General features: G+C 32.4%; 1 protein-coding gene across 2 annotated transcripts in view; it reads left to right on the top strand.

Annotated features, from left to right (window-relative positions):
- The window catches only part of LOC110020203 (tRNA wybutosine-synthesizing protein 2/3/4), a 49,649-nt gene that overhangs the window by 3,731 nt on the left and 30,841 nt on the right, over positions 1-15,077 (top strand). For both annotated transcript variants that reach the window (XM_020718218.1, XM_020718217.1), the window contains exons 2-3: positions 8,234-8,424; positions 9,559-9,748. In XM_020718218.1, coding sequence (XP_020573877.1) covers positions 8,234-8,424; positions 9,559-9,748 — 381 coding nt within the window. The remainder of the gene's footprint in view (positions 1-8,233; positions 8,425-9,558; positions 9,749-15,077) is intronic.

Below are 15,077 nucleotides of genomic sequence, written 5' to 3'. Positions count from 1 at the left end.
ACAAATTCAAATAATATGTGAATTATCAGCAATATAAGTGACAAATAATGGAATGCTAGATTAGTAAAGACATGTTTAGGGCCTCAAATGTTTGAATGGATTAACTCAAGCAACTAATGGTAGAAGGAAATGAATGTGATGGTATATTTTGAATGGATTAACTCAAAACATTAGCAACATTCTTGTGTACACATCGAAGACCTATGCATGCTTTTTTAAACGAGAGCTGAAGAACCATGCACATTGTCCCGAGCAGCAAGAAATTTGTTCCTAGCGAATATTTTCTTCTGTAGATGCATGAAGCCCTATGCACATTTTCTTTTGTAGTAGGTTTGAAGACCCTCAACTGTGATGCTCTAAATGATATCTATTGACGTATTTTTAAGTACTGTGAGAATGCTCAACACACTATATAGACTCTTCTACACAAGGATGATGTTAGAGGGTTTAGGCCATCAAAATTTTATCAGAATATCATTTGGAAAGAACAAAAATGACTTATTGAATTAAAAGATGTAGTTAAAATGAGCTTGCAAATTTATCGACATGAGGGTATAAATTGAACATTTAAACATGTTGCATATTGCTTTGAAGAATATAATTACCCCCAAATATAACTAGCACAAAACTTACAAATGGCTTGAAAACTCCTTTTTAAGTTATGAGCGAAGTATTTTTACTTCATCCAAAATTTCCTACTCGAAACTTTTAGAATAGGTCGTGAATGAGATGAAATTGAATGAGCTTGAATCTATTGACCTTCCTTGTGGGGTTGCCTCATTAAGGGTCTGCTTGGGGCAGCTACAACTTATTAGGAAGTTGTTGCGGAACAACTGTGCCAGAAAGCTGCTACGCAAAAGCTGTGAGTTTATTTATTTTATGCAGTTGTGGAACAGCTGTTTATGATAAAAAGTCATTTCTACCCTTATATTATTGTATTGTTTATAACAGAATCAGTCATGGTGACATATTTCATACATGTTAACAGAAATCCAATTCTAGCATTACAGGATAAAAACTGAAATCTCACTAAACAGTGAGTAACACAACAATTAAAATTAAAAATAAAACTATTAAAACAACAATTAACTTTGCCATGATGTTGAATTTGAAATGCATTTACCTAACTGAAAAATATATATTAATTGTTTCCGATGAGTGTTGAAATTGCTCCACCCCTCCTCTCATAGACTTATTTTGTGATAAAATATAGAGGGTTATAACTAACACTTCTCTTTAAGTTATCCTAGAGGAGTCTTGAAGTCCATAATTTCTGTGCAGTTGTTCTAGTAGATCAATAAATATGGGTTGTGCATAAGGTATATGTTAAATCTTGTGGGGTGATCTACAAGTAACTGCCCCGTTTATGTACGTGAATGTCATACAAGGAGAGCGAGCAATATATGAATTATAATACTCATACATTAAGCATAATGCAGGTATAATTTTCTTTTCCATCTTTCTCTATCCATATTATTCATTGTTTATACAACTAACATATATAAATAACAAGTGTTGTATAAACAAAAACATTGACAACGAAAATTCCAAAAGCAATGAAAGATTTTTTTGCTGGTAAAGATGTCCAAAAAATAAAATAAAATAAATAAAAATAAAATAAAATTCAACATAGCTTAAATAATGTCCAACAAGTAGCGTAGATAATGTCCGTATATCAATCAAACCTTTGATGTCCAACAAATAAAATAAAAATTAAAGCATCCCGATTGTCATGAAAATATCGTAAATAATTAACCATACAGTCAGGTGTTACCGACAAAAAAAATTTCTTCTCATCGGGTCTTCTAACAACTTCATAGAAAACAAGTAAAACAACATGTCTTCATAAATTTCTGAAGTTTCTTCGAGAATTTTTATAACTATGGAATAAAAGTTGCATGTGATGTGCTAGCCTCTTTGGTGCATGAAGCTACTAATTGTGAAATCTGACTTCTAATAAAAACTACACACTTTTTTTTTTTCTCAACTCTTAGACATTTGAAACAACCATCCAACTTTAGTTGAGGTTGGAGCCTTTATTGGATTCAGTAGTTTGCTCAACATATACATGCTCAACTCCATCAACATGCCCTCTCTCGCTTGGTGCCCATGCATTATCACTCGTGGCCATGACTCCACCAAGCATATGATCAAAATTTTCTTTAAGCTCAGGGTCATTGCCACTTAACTTGAACTTTTTAGCCGTGGACATGACCTACACATCAATTGATATTTAATATGCTGATTTAATTGAAATTGACATAAAAAAGTTGAAGGACTGGGCATTTTATAAATTCTCACATCCAATCTTTCGGTCCACCATTCTTCCGAAGCATCGATGGTTCGTTTTATTGGATCCCAGTCCAAGCCCAAGGATACTTGCTTTAACTCTTTCCATATTTTCCAGTCCTTTTTTAGCTGATCATATTTATTTTTCAATTGCATTCTATCATACTTTCTTCCGGTGCTTTCTTTGAATTTTTTTATAATATTCTCCCATCCTTCGTTGTTAAAATTGGTGGTTGGTCTATTTCCCAGTTTCACCTCTTTGAGACAGAGATTTACAAATATTAGCTTCACTTTTTTATCCCACATGACAGAAGAACTGATTTCTTTTATCTTATCCATCACGACTGCTAGCATGAAAAGAACTAAATAACATAAATCTGTTGCAGACAATAAAAATTTCTCATGAAAACCAAAAAAATACTATTTAAAATCCCACAACTAGAAATATAACTAAAAAGAAACATCTGAAATCTATCAACTCATCGCCACATCATCACAACGAAAACACCACCACCACCACCACTACAACCATCACCCCACCACTATTACCACACATACTATCACCACCCCACCACCACCACCACCACCACCACCATACAATTAGCACCATCACCACCACACAATTACCATCAACACACCACCACGTCATCACAACCAATACACTACCACTATCACCACCAAATCACCACTACCTCCACACACACCACCAACATACCACCACCACCGCATCACCATCACCTCACAAATATCACCACCAACACTTTCACTTATTTACCATTAACACACTACCGCATCATCAACAATATACTACCACCACATCATCACAACCAACACACTACAACCAACACACTATCCAACCGAGAGATGGAGCAGCAAAACAACATAATTTATTGGGCATACCCGGAGGCCGCAAACTACCAATAACAACCCATCATACACAGTGGCCACAAAGCACCATGAACAATTAATCATACACAATAGCTACAAACTACCAATAGCAACCCATTTGAGATAGAGAGCAAACCCTTTGGGCAACCTCTGAATCTCACAAGAAAAAATGCACTTGATATATGAATGACCATTGAATAACCATTGATAGCTAAAATAAAAGTTGGAGAAAGAAAAACATGCCAATTGATCTATAAGCAAAAGAAATTGTGATCCATGTAGTTAAACTATGAAGCAGTGCACCGTTTTAATGATAACTTCAATTTCTCCACCGAGCAAAGCCACAAACCGCAGAAGCAAGTTAGAATCATCATTGAACCAAAACCCACAAAGAACAAAGAGCCGAAACCATAAAGACTAAAAACCTCTAAATTTCATAGAAAAAAGAAATGCAATAGGGTGTTTCCCCTTCCTTAAAGCTAGAAATTAATCAATTTCTCCATAGAACAAAGTCAAAAACCGCAAAGAGCAAGCCACACATGGCATTAAAGCACAAACCACAAAGTGCGAAGGGCATAACGACAAAGAGAGGGTAGAAGAAATTAGAGGACAACAAAGAGCAAGGGGAACTAACAAAGGGCTGCCGAATCGACTGTTTTCCCACCGCAAGAGAGGAGGAAATACCAAGGGCAAAGATGTGAGAGAGGAGAACAAATCGCAGACCAAAAACATGGGGCAGTGGGGTAATAGGCGCGAAAAAAGCGAGGACCGTAGTGTCGAGTTCGTGGCCCACATTTATGGGTGCATTTCTGGATAAACTGCCGCACCGTGCAAACCAAACAACGTATTAGGTGTTTTTCTACTGCGTTGTACAAATAAACTACTCCAAATTTAAGGGTTTGTTTGGGGCAGCTTTCTGCTTGCTTTGCTTTTCAGCCGCTACCACAGTTCTGTTTGAGGAACTGTTTTTTTGCTATTTTTTATAAATTCCTGGGATAGAAAACTGTTTTTTTCAACCTGAGTTGTTAAAGTGTGGTGGCTGCCAGAAAGCCGCAATCTGACTTTTTTTAAATAAAATAAAATTGAAATAGCCACCGCAACTTCTTCAAATAGTTACAACTGCTCCAAACATACCCTAAAAGTCATTTTAAAGACAACTATTATGCTTAAAACACTCAATGGAATTTAATGTGTAAGTATTATCATCAGATCTAAAGCGGGTGCACACATGCAGATAGATCAAATATCAAACTTTAAAAGAAGAGCTATCTGTGTGTTTCTATGATGATGCAGTCACACAAATAATTAAGTTTGGACATTCAAATTCATGCAAGCACATTGATAAGTGTGCTGATAATAAAAAAAGAGATTTTGATAAAATTTTAAAGAAGTATGTCTATATATATATATATATATATAATTATAGATGGGATTTGATAAATGCATTAATGTTCAAGTGAATGATTAGAATGCTTCATACACTAAAATAAATATAATATGTCTGCAATAAACTTCATGACAAATAATCTTATGCGTTTTAAAGATAAGACATTCAAATTCTTTGAGAATCATTTGTGCATTGAAGATCCAATTCTTTACAAGCTATCAAGCAGAGTAGATAATATTTAAAACAACAAAATAAAGTTATTCAAATGTCTTGATGGCTGCCACATTAATAGAAAGATCTCAACCAGATACGGTCCTATTTTCTAAATTCCTTTAATTCATCATGCAACTTATTTTAGACTTTAATCAAGATAAAAAAGCACAAAAAAAATTAGGAAAGTACAAGTTCAAAAAATTCGCGTGAAATTTGTTGCTTAATGCTAAGAGCAATTTTGTTCTTTATATTTGCAATAACATGTCAAATGTAATAAATTTAAAGATTAATTTAAGTTCACAAATGGTCAAATGTTATTTCCGTCATACCTTTATAATCTTATCAATGATCTGCATTTGTAAGGATATGAATTGTATCCTTTGACTGTGTGATTCTGTCATCTAATGATAACACAAAAGGTATTATTATGAATGAGGCTCTTTGATATGGTGTCTTGTTGCAATATGCTACCTTTAAATTACTGTCATGGTCTCATCCCACAAGTTCTCCAAGCTCAAAATCCCTTGTTGGTGATTTATGGACTACATTTGATAGGAAACAAAGTTTTCTATTAGCTAAAGTTGACTTAAAATTGAGTAATTAGACTAACATTCACCTCAAGTTTATAAGGATTTTTTTGGATGACAGACAATGACTATTGACAAGGATTCTTCAATTAGATTGATTTGACTATCCCCTTTAACACGGTAACCAAAAATGATAGAATCATGATATCTTGATTGAGTTTTTCATCATTTATCCCATCATCCGCTCTATACCAAAAACGATAAATTTCTTAAGTTGATTCAAATTGTGTTTAGCATACGCCAAGCCTTTAGCGCCTAATTACTAAAGATAATTAGAAGTTTTCTTTTGTCGTTGAGAGAAGTAACTAAATATAAGCGTTTGCTTCTATGGGAAATCTAAAACCAGATCATAAATGCCTTACAAAATGAGGATTAAATCTCTGCATAATGTTTTATCTAAAATATAATATGCTTTCTAAAAAATTGACTCGGAGTAAAACTTTCTCAGAAGAGCTTGGAGTGAATTTTTCAGGATCCACAGAGAGGATAGACTGTAGTGCTTGAGCAAGTAGCATAGATAGACATATGCTGGTTCTTATGGATGGTTGGGGTTGGTGTGAGCAGCATTAGATAATGAGATTGAGAAACAAATACAGTGATTTATGGAACGCCCAAGTTAACATATATCACTCTCCATATATTGAAAATTTTCTTATCCAATATAGTTTTACATTAACAGTAGATTTTTTATGCTTTAGAGAAGATGCGAATGAATTTTCTTTTGAAATGTTAGGCATGGTTGATGTAGTTCTAATTAGAGAATACTTGTAATATTCTTCAATAACTAGAGCTTGATATAAAGTTCCGTGTAATATTATTGCTGAATTGTTGCTCCTTAATTTCTTGTTACGATCTTTGATGAAGAAGGTAATGATAATATTATAGTATTGCTGGAAATAACTGTTGGTTTAAGACTTGTAAGCCATTATAATATTCTAATATATCATAATTAACTTGTTTATAATTCTTAAATTGATTATGTAATTGTTCTTATATTTATTGAATGACAAATTGTTCTTGAAGTTTATTGTTCATTTCAAACCATGTTGATTTAATATCAATTCTTTACCAACAAAATTGATAATGCCCTAATTTGTTTTATTAAATTCAACACTTTAGGAATTTGACATCCTGTAAGTAATATTTAAAGAATCTTTCAATTCACATTTAGGATTTACAATGAAAATTTAGAATGAGATGAACAATATTATGCGTACAAGTTCAAATTCTTAGTTCATAAAATATCAATTTTGACAATTATTTGTCAATATTTTAAAAGAAAAAGGTGTAAGAGGATGGGCTTTACTTGTCACAAGGATAGGGCACAAGTCTCGAGGCACATAGCATAAGTTCAAGAATATATATTTTTAATATTTATAAAATGAATAGTATGATAAAAAATCAAATATAAATAAAAACTATATGAATTTCAATGTCCAAAGTTTGTAATCACATTATTCATATTATAGCTCCATAATCTAATTGACACAATTATATAAACATAAAACTAAACAAAATATGACATCGAGACAAGCAATGAGTCTGTGAGGGAAACCAATACAATCAAGGTAATTAGCAAAGCTGGTAGAGACCTGATGATAGATGGGACGCATTGGAGATGAGGTGAGTTATGCTTAGGGATTCAATGTTTCTTATGAGGTTAACAGTCAAAAATGATACTTATTTACTTTTTATAAATAAATTAGAAAGTTATTATAATAGATTAAAACTTAATAATTTGATAATTTAATTTAAAATATATTTTTGGGTCTATCATCTCGCATGAAAGCTTGAAAAAATTAGCCCCGAGTGCACGATGCATAGCCCTAAACTGGCTTAAAAAGTTCACATAAATGATAATTAAAAAAATGTATAATATAAATTTTACATAAAAATGATAGCATGAAAGTTACATGTTCTATTGAAAATTCCACAAAACCTTGTTGCTCCAAATTACGCAATCAAATCAATTACTAAAATTAGAGGAAAAGAATGTGAAAAGATAAGGATCACCACATAGAAGATTTAAATTTTTTGTCAGCATTTGCAGATAACTTCTCTGAAATTTCAGAAGGCTAGAATAAATTATATCAAATCAAAAATTTGTTCAATCAAAATAAAAATCAATTAGAATTATTTTTCCATTCCTTTATGTCTCATTTGTACAATCAGAAAGCCTCTCATAGTTATAATAAAAAATATCAGAAATCATATTTAGTAATCAACCTGTACAGAGAAAACTACTGTGAATTGAAATCGCAGGTGAAAAATATTGTTCCACAAAAATGGCAAGAACTGCAAGTCACGAACCACAGAGTTGAATTGCAGCAAAGGGAAATATCATAAAGAGATTTGGAGAAAAAACACAAGGCACATGTTACTGATAACTGAAGGGCTTAAATAACAACTTTTTTTTAGAACCAACAAAATCACGGAAGGAACCAAAATAGTAGAAATGGATGGTTGGAGTTTGACATCAACTACCCTTTTCGGTTCATGCTGTTCTTAATGTGGATTATACTGAAAGTGTTTTTCTTTCAATACTTTGAAGCAGTATTGGAATTGTTTTAGGATGTTAAATTTATAAATATCTCTCATCTGAATACTTAAGGTTCATTTTATTAAAGCACCATGCGTTAGTATTTTATTTCTGCTTGATTATTGTAAAAAATATCTTATATGTAAATGGGTAGTCTTTTTGTTCATCCTGTCTCTGTTTTGTTTGATTTTCTCATTGCAACAGTATTTAGTGTTAGTTTTATTTTTCTCCCCGAGTCTTGTACATACATTCATGTATTTTCTAAATTAAAGTTAGAGATAACTTGCTTTTAAATGACTGAGGGTTGTGATTTATGCACCATATTTATAGGTATTACAAGTATGCATAAGCGTGTTATGGTTTCCATACGTTGCTCTATACGATTGGAGGTGCCTTTAGGTCAGGTTGGCCTGATAATGGTATCACCAGAGTATGTTCGGTATTTGACTGGGATTGCCAATGAGAAGATGGAGGCCAATAGAAGGAGAACAGATAGTTTCTTTCATGTTTTACAAGATAAGGTATGTTTCACTATAAGTTTTCATTTTCTTCCTCGTTGCTTTACTAACTAGGTCCAGTTACTTTAAAATCAAATATTTTCTTTCTTAGTGGATTTTACTACTCTAGGAATCTTATGTTCTTCTGAAGATTTGAAATGATCTTGAGTTTTATTCGTGCAGCTTGTGTGTTTTTGTGTAGGAATCTTCTTATGGAAGTTGTATCCCCTCCAGTGTTACATGCATGACCCCACTACTTTTCTTAGAAATTATATGTTAAATGATTTCTTTCATGCCACAAACTCTCAAGTTTATTGGAGTAGAACTATTCACGAATCACGATGATGCACTTTAAGTTCCTTTGTATGATCCCTAGAATTTCATATCACGCATTGTTTTCCAAGGCGCTTAATATATTTCCCTGTCAAGATTAATTCAACAATCTGGATATTGTTTCTTGTTTCATGCCGTACCTTCTTTCCTTGTATTGTTGTTCCTTCTAGATACTGAATTGCTCCAACGAAATTCTTTTTGTATTTGGGTTTATATCTTCTATTTCAGAACTGCTACTAGACTTTATTAATTCAGAATTTCTGCTGAGTTTATGGGGAGGATTTTGTTAGTAGTGAAGTTTTTTTGCATCTACATACGTGCTCATCATATCTGTTTAAAGAGACGGTACATTAAGTAAAGGAATGTCCAGCTATCATCTTTGGACAATATTTCCTTCTAGCGGAATATTAACCTTGGCTTAGATTTTAAATAAACAAATTGCGATGGCATAGTAAAGTGCAACTAGGTGGATATTTTTGAGAGAGAACATCTTACATTCTTTATCGAAATCTTATTGAAATCAATGCACTAGGTTTTAAGTTGATAAAGTACTTTATATAGTCATAGGCTAATTCAGTGCTCCACTAGTCACAAACTGTTACTTCTACTTTTTCTTACTGTGAATTATCATAGTAATAGTTGATGTCACCAGATTCTTTACAGTATTTAATACTAATATGTGCCAATTAACATGTTATGATATTTTTTTCTCTTAAAATCAGCTTATTCAAAGATCTTTTTGTCATTATTTCTTTATTTTGATATATTTTCTTGTTAAACTTAATTGATATGCTGCTATTACTATGGACTGCTATAAACATGTAGGTTCTTCCTGGTTCAGCAAAGACGCTAATCCACTCTTCTGAAAAGACTCAAGCCCGAGTAGCTGGTGAAAGAAATTTACTTGATTTCGAAGCTAACCAGAGGAACGTGGTATCCAAGAAATTACAAGCTGAACGTGAGCAGTTGCAGTCTCCTAACCGACATAATGTTTTGAATTCTGTTGAAAATAAAGGTAATCTTCTTGCAATAATTCCTAAATTAGTTGTAGGGTTTCGTAATGTAATTCAAATATTTTATAAAAAATGTTAATAAGTGAACGATTAAGTTAGTGGCAATAAGGTTAAGCATATAGTGGATTATGTCGTCTCTTCTGCAATAGTCACTAATTTTGTGCTTCTATTTCAAAATAAATAAATCCTTTACTGCTGAATTAATCAGTTTCATGTGAAATATGAACTCTATTTGGATGGTTTAGTACTACTGTATGGATCAATCCAAACTCATAGTTTACTTCTAAATGGATCAATTCGAAAGTGATGTCAATAGCAAAGAAATAAATTTGTCGAGTATCTCATTTTTTGACTAAAAGAATAGTAGTGGTATGAATGTAACCGGTGCCCATGATTGGGGAAATTCTAAAGATGTTCGAGTGATGAGGGAATTTTAGGATTGTAGCAAATAATATGAATCTACCATGATGATACACAAAAAATATTTTTTTATTAATTGACCAACCCATATGATGGACAGAGCACAAGTACTCAAATCAATAAGGTCGATGAAAGTGCAAGTAATGCAAACAAGCTCGTTTCTAGTTCTTATGCAATGAAGCTTATTCTAGATCTCTTCTCTCTTGATAAGGACAACAGAAGGTAAAAAAAAAAAAAAAAAAAAAAAAAAAAAAAGAAAGTTGTAACCTATTGGTTAACATGATAGTTTATTGTACTTTAAAGTGCGCTTAACCAAACCAAAAGAAAAAAAAAGAACAATTGGCTTTTAAAGTATGTGTGGATGATTCTCTCTATTGCTGCTCATTTGTTACTGAATTCTCTTTTTGAAGTAAAGCTTACAAGCAGTTTGTTTGCAATCAGATGTTGTTTGAGCCTTTGATTTGATATGAGTGATTTGGCTCATGCCATTCTAATACATGATATTGCTCATGCCCTAAACCCTAAACCCTAAACCCTAAACCCTAAACACTTTTTTTTCTTAGCTGGTATCATTAAACCCTCTTCCTATTCAATTGTTAGAAGTTACACTTATGGATCTTTGGAAAGCATGAAATCATTTGGTTTCTGTTTCCCAATGAGAATTAGTCTCCTTAATACCTCTTAATAAAGTAAATTAATATGTTAAAATCATATACTAGTTTGTTTGTTTTTTTGGTGCCTCAAAATCGTCAAGGAGTTGTCTCCTTGTTTGCTGTCTGATCTTCAACATTTTAAAAGATAAGAAACAAGGTTATTTAAGAAAGAAGGAAAAGATGCAGAAAGTTTATGCATCTCATACTAATAGATTTGCAAACCACTTCTTGGTCTTATTTTGTTACAAATCCATCATGATTCAAGAAGTAGAAAGGAATACTTTTTTTTTTATAAAAACTCATGTCAAGTGAGGTTTTTCTCATCAGAAATCGATAAATAGTTTATGGCATTTATAATAACATAAAAACTGAGGTCATTACTCTCCAACCCTAAGCTATGACAGCCTAACTGTTTATATTGATGCAATAGCTTCAGATTTAACTAAAACAACAGCCCGTATGGCAATGTTAACTTGCATAAAAATGCCAATTCAAATCAACTTAAACCAATCAAAACTAATGATTAGCCAAATTATTTAATAATTTTCATTTGGCTTAGATTTAATTCGACACCGACCTTGCTTATGTCTTAATGTTTAATCATATTTCTTTTAACACTTCTAATCTTCATGAATCTTAAACTACCTATGACTTGTTGATATTTGGATTGCTTTGGTAAAGCATACAGAGCCATGGCATAAATTTCTTAGCTGAGATTTTTAAGCGGTAGCTGATACATTCTTTATTGCTTCTTTAGACCATACTCAACCAATTTGCATTATGTGTGAATATCATTTTGGCTCTTCAAGTTTGGGTTACACTTGAACTTGTCCATGATTCTAAATACCATCAACTTTGATCTCTAGCTTCTTTTGAGATTTCCCTATGATCCCTAATTTGGTTTTTGGTCTTGAAAGTAGTTTTTTTCATTGGAAGGCAGTCTTTCAAAGCAGTCATTAACAATTTTCTTAACCGAGGTTTGAGTAAACTTAATTTTTATATCCAAAGTACTTTTATCTCCAAGGATTTTTCTCTTTTTCTGATTTTAGGTTATTTTTCAAAGAGATGAAGTTGCTTTGCCTGCTTACATCGGAGTTGAAGATGAAAAATATTGGATTTGGCGATAGCGGGAGAGGTCTTGTGATTCTTATGGAATGCTCTCATGGAGCTATTTTTATTTTCCAAGAAGTTCATGCTGGTTCAGAGAAGAAGAGAAAGAAGAATATGAAAGTTGGAGGTGGTTGGAGTGGTCCTTTGTCCAACATCATTTGATTTAGAAGCAACATTTGAGTATAGAGAATTCCCTTGGAGTTGAATTTGCTAGAGATTGTTAGAATAGCCTGCATTAAGAGCAAGAGTTGAGGGGCAATGACTGCACTAGAAGAAGCAGAAAGGGGAAATATAGATGAACGTAATGGTTATTTGTCTTTTTTACGTTCAATTGATGGTATTGTTAACTAACAATCAAATATGAAGTTTGACTAAATTTTATGCTTCATTGTGGGGGATTTTTAAATCATGGGCTTGCATGAGGTGTGGCCCAAACTGGAGGGATTTGTATGTTATTGAATATGATTCATATATTTATACATGTATTGTTTCCTGAAAAAAAATAGTTTATCTTATGATATGATTGTAATACATGGTCTTTTAAAAAAAATGATGATGATGAATTTTAAGTACATAATAATAATCATCATAATAATGATGATGATATATTTATACATGTAAATTGTGATAATAATCATCATCATCATAATAATAATAATAATAATAATAATTTAAATTGTGATAATAATAAATAACGAATTTTAAGTACATAAAGGCTTCATAATGAAAACAAAAAGAATTCAAATGATGATGATGATGATGATGATTTAAATTGTGATAATGATAAATAACGAATTTTAAGTACATAAAGGCTTCATAAGAACAACTTTTATAATTTATAGTAATAATTTCTGAAGAGCTATACATAAATAGACAGAGAAACAACTATCTCGAAATGAAACACATTGAAAAACTACTCTTCAATTCTAGAGTTTAGAATTAATTCCATAGCATAAATGAAATACTCTATCCATAGAATGTTATTTGTTGTAGAAGGAAAGCTATTGTCTATGATTGCTAGATTTTTGTAAGTGGAGAGCAGATGTTAATGATAGGTCAAATCAACCCAAACTCGAACTCAAAAAATTCAGGTTCGAGTTGACTTGTTTATTTTTACGATTGAGTTTAGGTCTATAATCTTAACCCGTTTAATTTTTAAGATCGGATTCGGGTTGACTTGTCAACCTGAATTTGACCCAAAATTGAACCATCAACTCAAAATCGACCAAATCCTGACTCAAAAAGTTGTTTTATGTTAAATGGTTTACATAGGCCGGGCTTAGGTTAGTCAGTTTGAAGGTGGGTGTCGGGTTTGATTTGATTTTCTGACTTGTTTAACGTTTGGGTCAGATTCAGATCAAGCCTTTTAGGGTCAGTCAGACTTGATAGTTGATTTCTACAAGTTATTGGATTGCTATAGGTGGAAAGCTCTTGTTCACAAATTTTAGGATTGTTGTAGAAGGTCAGGCCAAAAATTTATATTTATTTAAACTCTACGAATCCGGTGGATTGAGATTATAAGCCACCTCGGGTGTGTGTGAGATCAGAAGCACTTTTTTTGTTTTCTATTTTATTTTATTTTATGGAATGCAAGATTCAGTGTCTTTTATAAAATTTGAGGGCATTTGGAGCTATCCAAATGTCTACCGCTCTTGCAGCTTTATCTTTATTTATAGATAGTAGTTGTGTGCTCTAAATGTGGGGTTGACAATATCAGTGTTGAACAGAACAGAGAGCTTTTATTTTTGCTATTTTGCGAAATTTTTTATTTCCTTGAACAAATCTGCAATTTGAAATCTGAGCGAATCTTTATGTTTTCATCCATGTTCTGTTCTATTTTCCCACTTTTTCCGATTCTTGTACTTCTTTCCATTATGAAAGATGAGCATAAACCTATGAAAGGTGTGCTTAAATTTTCTTTAATTGTCATCCCTATACTTTCAATTAGGATGCATGTTTCTTTACTCTGTCACATTTCGTAAAAACTTAGCTTAATTTTTTATGCATTCTAAAGGGAATGTATGTGATGATGAATCTCGATATCCATTCAAAAGGAAAAGTATGGGATAAAATACCATATTGAGTTATTTATATAACACTTTTTTGGATGCTTGCATAATGTGAGCTGTTTTTTGTTTTTTTAAATGTGTTTTTTCAGGACTAGCAACACTCTATTTATTGTCAGAATTAATGATTATTGATTGAAATACAATGATCTAAGATGACTCTCTCTAATCTTATCTGCAACTGAAGCCACACCAATTCTTCTATGAGACAGATGACCTCAATGGCTAATGGAAGTAAAAATATCTCTCTGAAAAGAGAGCACGATGGCTCTGACACCATCTAGTTTTAGGGCATTAGGGAGAATAAATATTATTACTAAGAACTTTTCCTTACACATCACGATTACTAAACTCAATTGTGAAAACTATCAACAAAAGGAGAAAACTTAAACTTTTGACCGGCAAGGCAATAAACCCAAAACCCTAAATTGATGCTTACTGCCGCCAATTTTTTTTAGTTCTTTTGTGCTGATTGTAGCAGTCTTTTAGGACTTTGAAAAAGAAGAAACTCGGAGATTAAGAGGAGAATCTACGAATTTAAGAGTACAATGCGGTCTAAAACTTGGAGATTAATAGAGGCATGATGGTGACCTCAAGAATTGGATGAAATTGTGCCTTTGCTAGGGAATCGTGCCCAACAACTCTCTTCGACAAGACACTCACTAGTGGGGAACAAGCCCATGGGCTCTCTGCTAGACGAATTTGCTTTTGAATTCCTTTGTGAATTCTGCAAAAGGAATGAGCTTAATGATCAGGCTTCTATGAGACAAACGATCTAAATGGCTAATGGAAGGGGAAAAAAATGTAGTTTTAGGGCATTGGGGAGAATTTTTTATTAACTGATCATAATAATAACCTAATATATGGATATACATTGAGGAAAATTATGATACAAGGCAGTTAATAGAGAATCATGTCTTGATCTCTCCTTATTAAAATATGAGTAAAATATTACCAAATATAGCAGCATAAAATTTAATTGATTAATTACGAAAAGTAAAATAGATCAATTATGGCTTAATTAACTCTTATAAATCAATTATATTTTAATCGGAAGGGCCTGCAAGGAACTTAATGAAAGG

Source organism: Phalaenopsis equestris, unplaced genomic scaffold (genome assembly GCF_001263595.1).
Source record: "Phalaenopsis equestris unplaced genomic scaffold, ASM126359v1 Scaffold000094, whole genome shotgun sequence".
In the NCBI taxonomy this organism is placed as follows: domain Eukaryota; kingdom Viridiplantae; phylum Streptophyta; class Magnoliopsida; order Asparagales; family Orchidaceae; genus Phalaenopsis; species Phalaenopsis equestris.
This window is presented reverse-complemented; position numbering and strand designations above follow the sequence as displayed.